The sequence below is a fragment of the Xyrauchen texanus genome, chromosome 35 (assembly GCF_025860055.1).
Source record: "Xyrauchen texanus isolate HMW12.3.18 chromosome 35, RBS_HiC_50CHRs, whole genome shotgun sequence".
NCBI classification, from domain to species: Eukaryota; Metazoa; Chordata; class Actinopteri; order Cypriniformes; family Catostomidae; genus Xyrauchen; species Xyrauchen texanus.
Genome location: NC_068310.1, coordinates 35,258,384 through 35,274,352, shown reverse-complemented (window position 1 = coordinate 35,274,352; position 15,969 = coordinate 35,258,384). Strand labels below are relative to the sequence as shown.

At 35.5% G+C, this 15,969-nt stretch overlaps 1 protein-coding gene and 1 non-coding gene across 12 annotated transcripts in view; both read left to right on the top strand.

The window, feature by feature from the left end:
- The window catches only part of LOC127629054 (formin-binding protein 1-like), a 91,275-nt gene extending 77,387 nt beyond the window's left edge, over nt 1-13,888 (top strand). For 5 of the 11 annotated variants that reach the window (XM_052106082.1, XM_052106085.1, XM_052106084.1 and 2 more), the window contains 9 exons: nt 2,354-2,368; nt 2,726-2,761; nt 4,074-4,183; nt 5,210-5,342; nt 5,430-5,560; nt 6,396-6,541; nt 6,787-6,945; nt 9,178-9,213; nt 10,785-13,888. In XM_052106082.1, coding sequence (XP_051962042.1) covers nt 2,354-2,368; nt 2,726-2,761; nt 4,074-4,183; nt 5,210-5,342; nt 5,430-5,560; nt 6,396-6,541; nt 6,787-6,945; nt 9,178-9,213; nt 10,785-10,792 — 774 coding nt within the window. In that variant the 3' untranslated portion in view covers nt 10,793-13,888. The remainder of the gene's footprint in view (nt 1-2,353; nt 2,369-2,725; nt 2,762-4,073; nt 4,184-5,209; nt 5,343-5,429; nt 5,561-6,395; nt 6,542-6,786; nt 6,946-9,177; nt 9,214-10,784) is intronic. The other 6 variants (XM_052106083.1, XM_052106087.1, XM_052106090.1 and 3 more) reach the window with 3 other exon arrangements.
- Nucleotides 13,889-14,834: 946 nt separating this feature from the next.
- On the top strand, nt 14,835-14,962 carry LOC127629370 (U6atac minor spliceosomal RNA). Its single transcript, XR_007968764.1, has one exon. It is a non-coding gene; the product is annotated as a U6atac minor spliceosomal RNA (small nuclear RNA).
- Nucleotides 14,963-15,969: the final 1,007 nt, after the last annotated feature.

The following is a 15,969-nucleotide window of genomic DNA, read 5'->3' as shown; positions in this document are numbered from 1 at the left end:
CTTCAGAATTCACCCCTTTTGGTGCCATTACAAACAAACTGTCATTCTGTTGCTTTGATATGTTTAGTTTTGTTTATCTCTGTACTCACATCACGTTTACAAACAATCCGGAGTTCGTTATCAATGTCTGCTGCGAACACGTTGAATTCTACATCCTGTTAGTGCATTCATGCATCTGTCAGAGTGTGTGAAAAAACATATGACGCACTGTACATTTATGTATTTATCAAAACATTTAGGTTTCATTATAAACACTCGTTTTAGAGTTTGAGCACCCTGAAATATGAAGTCCCTCATTTTATATACTAGAACTTCATCTTGCTCACAAAGCCCATTATTGAGAATATTTTACATTTGTAACTGGCCTTAAATCAGCCATTTAAAGCATGTTATACACATGTTAATTAAACATGAGCTCTTTTGATTTGATATTCTTTCACATGTATGATCACCCGAAAAGTATCAACTCAGGATCGCTTGATTATTGTTTCTTTCTCTTTTTCCTTTTCTATTTCCTTTCTTGCCTGTATCTTTCTCACACTGGTCCTTCATCCCTACATCCCTGTTTTACTGTTTATTGGCTGACTGTAGCTTTAGATTGATGATGTCATGCACATGTGACCCTGTTGAAAAACCTGCTGAAGTTCACTGCATTAAAACAAAAAGATGGTTAAAGCCACAGATTAGATAACGTCGGAAGTGCATCATACATACACTGGTACCATATACTAGTTACCCATTCATTCCTATGAGGAATACACTGTGATAGATTTGGTTATTTTTATAATGAAAAAAAAAAAGTTGTTCTGTGTTGCTAAAATAAAACTACATTAGAAACTGTGCAGTTTAATAGCAGATCATGATGGTGTCCCAATCAGGCTCAAAGGGAGGTGCTCTCAATTATGCATTATTTTAACATTTTACCATGATTTTGTGATGTTTATTCATCAATATATTTATTTTGGCTATTTTTACCTGTAATACAATGTCTGCTGCAGACATGCACTTTTTTAGATGTACGGTTCATTCTTCTCAGTGAATTGCTTGCAACCACAGCAGTTTATTTTTGGCCTATTTTTATCTTAAAAATTCAGTACCGGGTTATTGCCTTTTTTTGGAGTGCAAAAAACTACACAGCAGCTTTCATATAAAAATTTTTTTTTTTTGGCAGAGGATATTTGCACTAAGTGCAAATAGCAACAAAAAGCATCTTCTTTGCACAAAATGCAAATAGTCTTTATTATTTGCATTCCCATTTAATAATGACATTCAGTATAGGGGCATCACCACAGGATATTTATTATATATATTCCCACATATATATTGAGTCCCGCTACACCATACCCTACCCCTAAAAAAACTAAAACCATGGTATTTTGTAGTAAAATCATAGTAACCACACAATTAAACATAGTTACTGTATTAACACCATTGTTAATTGCATTAAAACTAAGGCTTTTGCCAAAAAAAAAAAACATGATATCTACAATATTACTATAGTAAAGCTATGGTTAATTTTACCTGGATCAAACCTTCTCTCTCAGCCAAACTTAGCAACCTTCACCGTGACCAAATCTCTGCAAGGAAATCAACCTTCATATTAATTTCTATTTATTGTTACAAGTAATAATTAAAAAAAATATTAAGTGTTTTGTTACTTTTGTAGTAAGAACTGCCAAATCTATTGGAATATTTATTTATATATGTACGCTATTCTATATTTATTTATAATTCTATATTATTTATTTATTCTATAGGAATATTACGGAACTATGGAACTCCCCCACAAGTGGGCAGGGCCTCATAGCATTAACAAATAAAATAAATCGAAGAATGGGGAAGAAAATAAGATAAACTAACAGTACAGAGTAAAATTATAAATGAACAATCAGCAAATCTCTCTTTCTTATTATCTATATCAACTTAAACCCATCTGAGCGAATTCTGAGTTTAGAACATTCTGGAATATCTTAAAGGTTCTACAACATCTCCAAAAATGATACAATGGAAAATGATGGAATGTTTGACCCGCTGGTGAAATAGCAAGCCTGCTGGGCCAGGAGTGAACTTGCCAGACTCCTGTAGACCAGATACTGAGTCTCTTTTAGCCAATGTGACATTTTCCCCTGTTCATCTGCCAAAACTAGTCTTTCAGTAAATAGTCATGCACAGTGTGACCATTTAAGGATTTCAAAACACTTCTGATGTTTCAATTGATGTAGTGAGCTTCATCAGTGACATCATAACACCTGCATGTGTGTGTTTCAAGTGTACATCGGTCTGTTGTTGCCATCTCTGATATCTTCTCTCTTGTTTCTTTCCCTCGATCGCTCTATTCTTTTCGTCCGAGAAGCTCTCTCTCAAGCTGGTAAGCATGACCTCAGTAGCATGTCCATAGCGGCATGACCGTAGCATGTTTGCCGTCATAGTAACACATGGTCCTTGACATCACTCCATGTTCCTTTGTGTTTACCTCTTATATTGATTATTGAAATTATTTTATTTTATATATATATATATTATATATATATATATATATATATATATGTATAAAAAACTTTTGTTGTCCTTTAAAGAAAAAAATAAATATATATATATTTAATTTTACCTGTTTGTGTGATTTTAATTGCAAAACCATGTTGTTGTCTCATTTATGTTTTTGTTGATGTTTGTTTTTTGTTTTGTCTCGTTGCCTTGGTGACTGTCTGACCATTCCTTTGTGTAGCTCTCACTCAATGCCCACGTGCGGAACCTTATCGAGGTGATCTGACACATGTTTTTTTTTTATTTTTATTTTTTTGTCCTTTTGTTTATTTATTTGTCCTTCCATCATGTCCAGTTTGCCCTGATTTGGTCCTATGCCCGACTAATAATGTAATACTTGCATTGTGCATTGCATTGTGGATGAAAACCTTGTAGTTTAACAGGTCACTTAAAACATGAATAGGCAGCCTATTATAAGTAGCCTATTGTTAATGATTATCAATTATTAGATTGTGTCAAATATTAGCCAATCAGAGAATGCCTTTCTCTTAGCCCCTTAGTACATGATTCCAGTGATAGTGAAGTATGATTTTAGTTTTTAGTGTAGACCTGCTACTGTAGATAGTGTTTGGATTTAACTGAAACCTTCATTACATATGTGTCTTATTTTTAGTATGCCAGTGTTATATATTTTGATCCACATTATTAATATGGTTGATTACAGATTGATTGATTGACTTCCATGTTTATTTTCATTTTTGAAAGAATAAAAACGATCATTAGTTAACATTTAATTGTTTATCTTCGTTTTGAAGAAGGTGAGTACAAACATGAGTGTAGCATGTAAGTTGTAAATGTATATTGTGTTTTGGTTTGCGCATATGCACGAAGTGATCTTGTGGTTTAATTTAACTTTAATTTTGAGTGACAATGCAATGCATGCTCGTTGCTCAACAAATCTGGTTTCTTGTTATTGCATGCCAGTGTTGTGAAGTGCATGAAATTGTTAAGGTTAGTCTTCCTTGTGGCCTTTTGCCATGTCTTAGTGAGATCTTTTGATTTAATAAAGCACATAGATGTCAACCTATTCAGTTCAAGTTTTAAGCCGTTTGAAAAAATGTCTGTAAATCAATGAACTTTTAGATGGTTTCCTCACTGCTCATCAGTATCATCGTGTGGCAGAATGTGGAATAACAGCTCTACACATGCTGCCTGTCTGAGAGAATTAATGTGAAAAAAAAAGGTTAAAGGATTGATACATTAATGCAGACAGGAAACAGGATATTAGAGAGAGAACGAGGGCAAATAGGGACAGGCCAGCCCCATCAAACCCTCTCAGATCAGTATTAATCAACCAGAAGAAGAAAACGTTTCTATGAAAATTGTTTCATCAGTGTTGTTGTTGACATTGGACTGAATAGGTTCAGCTAATCAGTGATCTTAGATATGTAATTAGAAGATTAGAAGATTTTATTAGAATCGAGACGGTTTTTAGAATCATTTAATTAGAATCATCAATTAGTTTATTTAAGTTGGATGCCGATACTTATTGTTTGACTGCATGCATCTTTCATCTCTCCGGCTTTCAGGGTTCGAATCCTGAAGACTTCAGTAATCTTCCTCCAGAACAGAGAAGGAAGAAGCTTCAGGCGAAGATAGATGACATCAATAAAGACATACAGAAAGAGATGGACCAGAGGTATAGAGACATTATACACTGATATATATATGTATATATATATATATATATATATATATATATATATATATATATATATATATATATTAGCTTATTTGTAAGATTTAAGCATTTCAATTTCATAAAAAAACTAAATTCAATCAATCAAATTTCGAATTTTTTTTAAAAAAGTGAATGATTTGTAGTTTTTAAATTTTTTGTAAAATGTTACTCAATTATATTTGATAATATTTTGATATGAAATAAAAAAAAAATTAAAAAAATTTGTATGTAGAAACTCAATATTTTTCCATGCATATACTTTGTTAAAAAATCCTAATGGGAATTTTCTTATAGGATTCAAACATAACATGGAACAAAAATATAGAGTTTTTAGAACATACGGTTCCAAATAGAACTATTAGGACCGTATGGGCAAGTCCAGATGGAATCCAAGAGGACCCCTCAAGAGGAATTCAAATTTTAAATCAATTCTGTATTTTCAGCAGGGCCTAAAAATGGTTCAAGTAACGAAAACCGAAGTTTTTTGCAGAACGTCACCGAAAACAGGACCCAACAACAAAACGTGCTTTGATCCTGAAGGAAACTGCTGCATCACACATTTCTTTGCCTAATTACCCGTTGTGGATGTCGCATTCAGTGAACACCTATGTATAATTACAACATATACATGCACAGTTAATCTAGATACAGGCACAACATTATTAGAGGTAAAAAGTACATTTCTCAGTTGTTTCTAATGGTGCGTTCACATACAAAGTGAGTGGCGCAATTACATACAAAGTCAATGCAAAGATGCAAATAGACTAGCAATTCGATGCCGGGCAGTGCCAATGAAGCGAATGACGTGACCCAAACACACAAAATCGCTTCATTCGCATATCATTTGGAAAAATCCACATGACGTGTTGCCGCGAAAGCCTATCAGCATTGAGATTGTCTGGATGTCACTGACAAACTGACGTAGTAGCAGAAGAAATCTGGAAATAAAGGAATAATTTTCCCATGTGTGTTTGTTCTCCGCAGAGATGCTTTAACTAAAATGAAGGAAGTGTATGTGAAGAACCCACAGATGGGGGATCCCACCAGCGTGGACCCTCGGTTAGCAGAGATTGGCCAGAACATTGATAAACTGCAGGTGGAGGCACAGAAATTTGAGGTGAGAGTCATTTCTAAGCAACATATCCAAATTTAGCACAGGCCTGGATGAAGTGGAAATGAGAGTTACTGTGTGTGCGCACACTAGGGCTGGTTAGCGGAGGTGGAGGGACGGATGCCAGTAAAAAGTGACCTGCCGCGGAGGACGAGCGCCCTATACGAGACCCAAAACAGCACGCCACCCACCACCAACAACAACTGCACACAGGATAGAGAGAGGTACACACACATACACTGCATGGTAAAATATGTTTAACTGAATACTGAGTTTATCTGAGACACGAAAACTGCGGCTAAATAGGAATCTGCATAGTTAATTTCCATACTATTCTATAATACATTTAAAAAAATGTCCTACTGAGGACTTAAAGGAATATTCCGGCAACAGCATTTGTAGCATAATATATATTTCCACCAAAATGTATTTAGACTCGTCCTTCCTTTTCTTTTTTCTTCCATTTTTTATTTTCTCCCCAATATGGAAAGCCCAATTCCCAATAGGCTCGTGGTGGCATAGTGACTCACTTCAATCCAGGTGGTGGAGGATGAATCTCAATCTCAACTGTCAATCACTTGCCAATCTTTTCTGTGAAGCATTATAGCCAATTTTACAACTTCGTTGCCATGACGAAGTAATGTCAAGAAACCCTAAAACCCTAAAATGACTGTAAAAATGACAATTTAAACAACTTTACAGCTCAAGTAATACACGAGTTTTAAAAGATAAATTATAAGCTTTAACATTTCTGCCTTTAAACCCTCCAAAAATTGGCCCCATTCGCTTCAATTGTTAGTGCCTCGATGTAGAAAAGGAGGGATGAGTCAAAATAAATTTTTGTGGTAATCAATATTATGCCACTTAGGCTGTCGATTCCTTTAATATGTCAGTTTGAAGAGGTTTAACAATAATCGGAAAGGTATTTTTTGACAATTAGGCCCTCACAAGTATAGCAAAGTAAACGCTTTTCAGTTTATGTGCGAAGATGTCAAACAGTTGCTATAGTTATTATCTACATGTGTGTGTTTGTGTGTGCGCGTGTGTGTGATGGAGCAGTCCGGAAGGCAGCTATACAGATGAGCAGAGTTCTGAGGTCCAGAACAAAGTCCAAACAGAACCGCCAGAGTTTGACGAGTTTGATGATGCCGATGAAGAAATTCTACCGACCATCGGCACCTGCAAAGCCATCTACCCATTTGAAGGTACAGTCATATGTGTAATTTACAGGACAAAATATGGGCTCTGTTTCAAACTCTAGTGAGCTGTCTGGCTGTTTACATGGGGTGCTGCCTTGTAAAGCTTCAGAAGTGATTTCAAACACTCTTCCTAGCCAGCAGGCACCTTAGACTTTGATGCTCAGCCTTTTAGGTCAACAACAGAACTAATTGAGACCAAATGGTTTACAGTGCATGCCGTCTCTTTTTTCATTCATTCTATCTATCTTTAGGTCATAACGAAGGCACCTTAGCAGTGACGGAGGGTGAGCTCTTGTATGTAATAGAAGAGGACAAAGGTGACGGCTGGACGCGTGTTCGGAGAAATGAGGAAGAGGAGGGTTACGTCCCCACATCCTACGTCGAAGTCTTTCTAGACTCAAATGCCAAAGGTGCTATAACCTACATATGACTTTACATCCCTATAGGGCTTTATAACCAAGTGTGTATTTCTGAATGGACACTAAACGAGTGGTCAACGATGTGTACATACTTCTGACTCTCTCCATGCCAAGAATGTGACTTTTATTTTTTTGGTAAAGGGTACAGCCTTTTGCTAAAACTCTGACTAAATGATTGTATTATTTAGTACAGTGTGATTTTAGATATTAGTCCAGCGTAGTTTAATACAACGATCAGCACTTGGCCGTAGTATATTATGCATGTTAGGCCACTCAAACTAAATGTACATTAAACGGAAGATAAAAATTGTAAATGGTCTGCACTTATATAGCGCCTTTTTAACCTAGCTTTATACTGCGTCTCATTCACCCATTCACACACACATTCACACACCAATGATGGCAGAGCTGCCATGCAAGGTGCTAGCCTGCCATTGGGAGCAACCTGGGGCTCAGTGTCTTGCCCAAGGAGTCACAGTGCCTTGCCCATTTGTAGTGTGTGGGCCGGGGCCCCTGCGAATAGTGGACAACCCGCTCTACCACCCGAGCCACAGCCGCCCATGGGGTGAAATGTGCAAGCTTTTTGTACTGTTTTCATATTATGTGAAGCCATTGTAAATTAACCTGCCTTTAAAGGAATGTCCAAATTAAGCTCAGTCGACAGCATTTAGAGTATTAATGTTAATTACCACAACAAATATTTGACTTGTGCCTCTTTTATTTAAAAAAGGAGCAAATTCATTATATATTAATACAATATATTAATGTCATTGTCAAATGTGGTCTTACCTGAATAATTTCAGAAGCTTCTCTGTGTACATACACTGTTGTCTTGGTCACTCTTCTAAAAAATAATGTAATTTCTCTTCTAAAAATAGATATGCCACAAACATCACCGTTACCAATCACCTAAATTAAATATAAAGGCTCAATAAAACACTTGGATAAGTCAAAGAACAATAGCATTGTTTAGATGTATACTATGACACATGATTATTGTTGTCACACACATGACCCTGGTGAAAGAAGTCCCAATCGTCTGTCCCCTTCAGTTTTTTGGCTGGTGTTTGTACATGGGACATTAATGGTCATTCAGTGTTTCAGTGATAAAGCCTAAGAATAAAGAGGTGCGAGATTCAAAACTTGCTAAAGGTTACCAAAATGTAAAAACATTTCATTAAGTTAACAACATTAACTTATATTACATTAGCAATAGTCAAATATGACATATGTCTTTGCTCACTTGTTGTCTAATGTAGATTGTTTTATCAACAGCTCAGTGTCTGTCACGCTAATGCCTGGCTGGCTGTTGGGCTCATTAATATTAATCACGTGGTCTGCGCTCACCCGAACTGGTTGGCTGTGACATGTGAGCGCTAGCCAATGGGATTGCCGCTTTTGAGTTAGTTCTGCCCATGTACTACCAAAGCAACTACCTGGCAGAGGCTTCTGCTGGGTCTTAAAGACTTCAGTTTCATGTGAACGGTTTACTAGTGTTGCGTAATCGTCTCAACAAAGCTGTAATATTGGATATAACGTTACACAGATAAGGCTAATAAGCGATTTTATCAAACTAAACACACGTATAATGTTTATGTCTTGTGGCTATAATGTTGAAACAGTGTGACAGTAATGTTATCTACAGGCCTTATTCACTTCCATTGTAAATGCCTCACTGTAACCACGTTTTTTAAAATTTTATTTAATAAATGAGGGACAAATTGTAAATATTTTTTGCGTTAATCAACATATGCCCCAAATGCCATCTTGAACCCGGAACATTCCTTTAAGGTCCAACCTAGTTTCTGAAGGACAACTTCAAATTTAACAATATTCACAACAGGATTATACAGTAAATATTCAACATGACACATTATTGACATTAGTCTAAAAGTAGTAAAGTAATATAAGGGTTTAAAAGCATCTAAAATACTGTAAGTACCAGTTCCATCATTAAATACGGCCATGAATCATCAATGTCTGTCATCAGTCATCTCACATTGAGTTTATATAGAGACGGGCGCTATGCTCATGTAGCTATAGGTTATTTATTTGCACATTCATTGTTCACATTCAGCACTTACAGTAAGTATAGATAGATATATTTACACTGGAAAAACACATAATAACAATATAAATCAGCAATGGACTATTCTAGAAAGCAGAGTTATCGTTTTGTTACGATATATGACATTTTGAACTTTTCAATACGTTTCTCTACAGAGCTGTTTTACTGGAGAAGGGTTTATCTTACTGAGGGTGAGACAGAGTACTAGCCGAGTGTACTAACAGAGTGTGTGTGTGATAATTTGGTGTGTGTGTGTGTCACATTGAGAGTGACTAAATGACTACCAAGCAACATTTGTTCTGACTTTAGATTTATTCATAGCATCGGTTGGAGTTTAAATCTGCTCGAATCACAGATTGTCTACCTTACTAGAACCAAATAGAAATGATCTAGAACCTTGTTCATTTGTTTGACTGTTTTTCTGCATAAACGCATGTTGGATTGTGTTACTTGAATTGAACCCAAACAATAGAATTACTCTTCCAATACATATAATAGATATTGTATGTAAAATGCCATACAAAAATCAAAACCTGTGTTTATATTCATTGTCCAACCCATTTTTTAATTGTGCAACTCATGTAAGCACATTCATAATGTGTTTATCTGTGTTTTAAATGGTATTCTCACACTTGAAATTGTCAACCAAGGGCTATTATTTGGGCTAGAATGAATCACTGTTTAAGTGAACCTCATGAAAAGAAGTATATCTAATTAATTGCTTACTTCTAAAAAATAAGCCTGGACATGTACTTGACAGGTTTAGGGGAAAGTCACCTATATACCTTTGGAAATGTAATTCAAGGCAACAATACAGGTGTGAAATGCTGCTTAATCCAGGTTTGAAAAAAGTGGCCTTTAAAGGCATGGTTCACCCAAAAATCTAAATTCTCTCATTATGTACTCACCCTCATGCCATCCCAGATGTGCATGACTTCCTTTCTTCTTCAGAACACAAACAAAGGTTTTTAGAAGAATATTTCAGCTCTCTTGGTCCATACAATGCAAGCGAATTGCTACCAGAACTTTGAAGTTCCAAAAAGCACATAAAGACAGCATAAAATACATTAATAAGACTAGTTGTTAAATCCATGTCTTCGGAAGTGATATGATAGGTGTAGGTGAGAAACTGATAAACTTTTAAGTCCTTTTTTACTATAAATCTCCACCATTGACCAGCCTCGACCAGTAGGTGGCGATATGCATGAAGAATGCGAATCACCAAAAAACAAAAGAAGAAGAATGTGCAAGTGAAAGTGGAGATTTATAGTAAAAAAGGACCTAAAAATTTATTTGTTTCTCACCCACACTTATATTGCTTCTGAAGACATGGATTAAACCACAGGAGTCTTTTGATTACTTTTATGCTGCCTTTATGTGCTTTATGGAGCTTCAAAGTTCTGGTAACCATTCACTTGCATTGTATGGACCAACAGAGCTGAGATATTCTTCTAAAAACCTTCGTCTGTGTTCTGCAGAAGAAAGAAAGGCATACACATGTGAGTTTTTAAGTTTTTAAGTTTTTACTCATGTTATTCCTGAATGACATTCTTTCTTCCGTGGAAAACAAAAGGAGATGTTAGGCATCTTGATGTTAGGGTTTGAGACAACATGAGGGTTAGTGAATGATGACAGAATATTCCTTTTTGGGTGAACTTTCCCTTTTATGGTTTCATAGGAATGCATGAATTCATCACTTCAAGTCTAACATGTATTTTTTTTTCTTTCGTTATCATCTGTTTGTTTGTTTGTATGACTGCAGATTCGTAAAGTATGGAAGGAGGACTCAATGGTGCAGGGCAAACAGCAACCACATGTGGGGAAAACTACCGCCTACACTCCATGACTTGCCCTAGAGTGAGACAGATGAGAGACAGACATATAAAGAGAGCAAACAAAAGAGAGGAACAGTGAAAGAAGAGAGAGAGAGAGAGAGAGAGATAGAGGTTATATGGACCTCGCTGCCTTTATAATTCTACTGCTGTAGAGTGAAACTTTAACAGCAAAAAATCAGAGAAATTAGAAATATTATTATTATGACATTGGATTTATTACCTGTCTGTTATTTTATAATGAGGAAAAAAATTATTGCATATATAATTTTTTTGTTGTTGTTGCTTTCCGGCTCTCCATTGCTGCTGAGCTTGCAGAGTTGAAGGCAAAAATGTCAGGCCTGTGTGAATGAGTGTATGTGTGCGTTTGTGACTTGTTTCCGATTCCCTGCCCTATCCCAAACTAAAATACCCTTAAAATCCAAGGGATGTGGTCTGTAAAAGGAGCTGAATTTAAGAATACAAGGAAATTTGATATAGAGAATTTTATTTCAGATCTCATAAAAGCCTGCGTTCCATCCAAAGTTGAATATTCCGACTTGAGAGCATAAAGCGTTTTGTTATCCGATGCTTGGAAGATGACCAAGATAAACAAAATGGCTATGTTAGCATTTGTTTCACGGGTGTACGATTATCAGCAGGGAGGAAAATTGACCATGTTTTACACAACTATTACAAAACGTTTGTTTATCATATTTCTTAGAAACTTTGTTTCGTTGGTGAATTTTTTCGTTTAAAAGTGATTGTTTTGAACTCATTAACTATTAAATGTTTAACTGTCTTTGTGTGCTGGCATGTAGGAATGTGGAGTTGGAATGTTTTTTCCAAGTTGGAAGTCCAGTTGGATCCCAAGTGCCGTTTGGTTGCACGTTTCGAAGTAGCAAGTTGGAAATTCCGACTTCAGCCACAGTCACACTAGGCTTTGAGCATGCAAAATTATTACGGACACTGAAACTGATAGGATATGATATTGTGCTTGATGGCTTCTAGATTGATAAAAATAATAAACCACAAATAGCAAATAATATCATATTCACAATGTTAAAATAAAAACATGCAACTTTAAATATGCATATATATTTATATAGTGCATTGAGTCAAGAAGTCAATATTTAGCATTTCGATCTTCCGTCGGTCTTCTCATCATCCGAATTCGCAAGTGAATGGAGCGTAAAGTGTTGTGTGAACTTGGCAAGTTGATTGATGTCACTGGTTTTGGAATTCTGTACAAATTGGCTCCTCCATCAGGCCACACCCCTTTAACTCTTTAACTCCACCTCCCAAGATAACAACTGCTGGCTGTTGGTTGCTCCTATTGCTGTGTTACAAATCATGGGTGGGGCTTCACTGGTTAATAGCATGTTTTCTGCCCTGACAACTGCTCTGTCTCCGCCCTTCCAGTGCAATTACTAAAACCTTTGTCTGTGGACTCTGTTTACCATCTTTTCTAACTAATTTTGTCATACATGTTTTTTTATTTTTGTGCCTTTGTCCCCTCATATGATTTACATTTTCATTCATCCAAACACTTCCTGCTTTTCCTTAACCGTCCAATAGTTGCTCGGCACGCTCTAGCAAGCACTGTTTTTATTGATTTATGTAGGGGAGGGGCTATTTCTCTTAGCAAATGATTTATGGTATACACACATGAATATGAAAATGTCCTGTTAATATGAGTATGTATTTATTGTGACGGTTGTTTTATTCATGTCTATGGAATGGTGGTGGTGTAGTGGTCTAAGCACATAACTGGTAATCTGGTAATCAGTAGGATGCTGGTTCGAGCCCCACAGCCACCACCATTGTGTCCTTGAGCAAGGCACTTAACTCCAGGTTGCTCCAGGGGGATTGTCCCTGTAATAAGTCCCTGTAAGTCGCTTTGGATAAAAGCGTCTGCCAAATGCATAAATGTAAATGTAAATTTCTCTGGTTTTATTCTGTGGAGTTCTCAGCTAAGAATCCCGCAGCCTCATTGGTTCAGCCGGGTTCGTTACCTTGGGAACAAGGTTCCATATGAAGTGTTGGGGGTTCCATTTGTTACTCTGAGCCAAATGTACAGGTTAACCAGACATTTAACATGCATCATGTGAGCTGCTAACCTGAACTAGACTCGATGCTTGATGTTTTTCATTAAACTGATTAATTTTTCCTGTTTTATTTTAATACATTGGTTTGATGGAGAGGAGTCCGTTTAATTTTATATTTTCATCATCTTCCACGACTACTCGCCACTTAAGGCACATACATAATTAAAATAAAAAAATTATTCTCTCACTCAATCATTTTGGGTCCAGGAGAGGTTCTGCATAATTTTTCATTTTTAGTATTTTGTTTTATTTTTTAAGGATGGCTGAATCTAATCAGGTTTGAAGCCCAGTACATTTGAAAATCGTTGTCATGTCACAAAACTGCTATTTGATGCTGAAAACTTTTATTAAAGTATGTTTTTGAAGCGCTTACTGATGAGTATATTTTAGGTTGAATGGATGGAGCAGCCTAATAACTGACTGACTAGCTGTTCGTGGATCTGTAAATATGAACGTGTGTAATAAATGAGAGGATGTTTTGAGAAGCAGAGAACATCTCACCATTTTTTTACGCTGCCAGGATCACCACATGGCACACACACACACACACACAGCCAGCTGAGCTTAAATGTTGCCTATGAGTGACAAAAATCAATTGCCCTCTGCCCCTATACCCACTCTTTTGGGTTACAAAACACCATTCCAAAATCAGAGAACTATATATATAATTATATATATATATGTATATCTATACATACAAGTCTATAAATAAGAGTGAACTACCAAACCACTGTAAGAGTCTATTTTTAAATTTGATTAATATTGTCCTGGTTTCTTTTTCTCTGCTTTGCTAAATGAATTAAAAAAAAAAAATTGTCTTGTTTGGTGGGGTCTGCCAAATGTTTGTTTTGCACTTTTTCTGTTTGTTATGCCTGTGTTTTGGAGCACTGAATACTTTGTATGTGTTAACTGTGCCAATTAAAAATAGAGGGAAAAAAATCCAAGAATTTAGTGTATTTCTTTGTGTGTGTGTGTGTGCATGCAGAATTTTTTTATTTAGCCTATATTTAAGCTACACATTTTAATTTTATAACAAAATTCCATTCCATTGAATTGAGTAGGCTAATTTGAATAGAAATGTGATTAATAACACATGTAAGTTTTAATAATCATATTTGATCAAAGATAACTCAATTCAATTTGATGGAATGATATTAAAATGTATAAATCTTAAAAATAGGCTTTTATATATATATATATTAGTCATCTCACCCATTAGTCAGAGCTGAATTTACACAAGTAAACTGATTACATATTAACTTTATTAAATACATTGTTAATAAAATAGGTTTATGGTCAATAATTAATATTGTATTCTAATTATTGTAAATAATAACTAAATATTATTATATTTTTATATATATATTATAATATATTAAACTTTTTTAAAAAAGTTTAACTTCTAGAGACATTAATTGAAATTTTTCATTATATGTATGAAATCATGACCACATTAAAATTAAGACTCCAGTCATATCAGTTACCTTATAAAAGCTGTTTTATTCAACATGGAGCGGGTCCGCACATATATGTATAATATATATATATATAATGATTTTTGTTTGTTTTTTACAACACCCATTTTGCAAATATGGGCATTACGGAAATAGAGTAAGTGAGTAAGTGAGTAAGTTTACGCCTTGCGAAGCCGTGATTGGTCTAAAATGTCTGCTATGCAAATGAGCAAGCAATGTAAGGCATCTGCAATTTCCCAAAAATGATTCTTAAAAACATATTTACAAATAATATGCATTTAAATCAAGTTAAATACAATTATAAATGCAATATCTACCATAAAGAACAATGTATTTTTTGGTTTTGATATAGTTACCGTCGTTGGGTCTAAGGGACATATTCTGCCCTTTATATTCTGCAAAACGTAGCTATAAGAGCGTGTTGTATGAAAGGAGAGAAGGTTAGCACTCCCCTTGACAAGGATGGAAGAGGTCCTAGTGGCCTTCAACACACATATGGTTAAGGCATTGCCACCTACTTCGTGGCATCTCTAACCAAGTTTTTTATCCCCCTGAATGTTTCAGAATAATATTGCAGATTGCAGCCATTATCATAGCTTAACTGCACGTGGTACTAAGTGTTATACGATCGTGTCCTACAATTTCTAGTTGATATTTAATATTATGAATATATATAAATATATATATACTAATAAGTATATGCTAAATATAGTCGTGTGTCTACAAGTGTTGTCTGCTTATATAATTTAAACACATTACGGCTGTAATTTTTTACCGGACAATTTTTAGACCAACCTTCCACTTTTTGTGCCACCACCAGTATCAGATCAGGAATTGATTATACTCATGTATTTTCTGTATCCACATATCGACAAATATTTTTTCCGCATTAGATATGTGCTGTCACATGGTATCTGTTACTTTTCTCAGCGCTGTTGCGATTGGACTAATCATAGTCCTTTATGATTTTTGGATAACGCCTTGACATTTTTATTTATTTTGAATTTGTGGGGCGCTTATTTATATGTATATTGTATTTTAGAAACTTTTATTTATTTATTACAAATAACTCCAACAGGACAGAAAACGTCTTTAGAGTTGAATTGAGCTTCATGGAGGATTCTATTTTCGGAGCCCCATGGCGCCATCTTGAGGAAGAGGCGCTATATAAGTGCAGACCATTTACCGTTTAATGCTTTTTCATCAGTCTTTCTCAGGCAGAGGTTTGTGACAGACAGCACGCCTGCAAAAATACTGATAGAGAAATATCTTCCACTGGAATATCGCAAACTTCTCATTCCCATCGCAACCAGTGGAAACACAGTCATCCCAAATCGAAGGAGGTGAACGATGGATGGGACAACTTTGCATATCAGATTGTCTTGTAAATATGTTCTCACAGTGTTTACAATATAAATACCCTGTTTTGTAGATAAGGATGATTTGTGTAATATATATCTGCTATTTGTTTTATGCAGCACTGTTAACAAAAGTAATACATGCTTGGATCTTTGTATTTTGTTAAATATACATACCACCTCTGAAATACATTT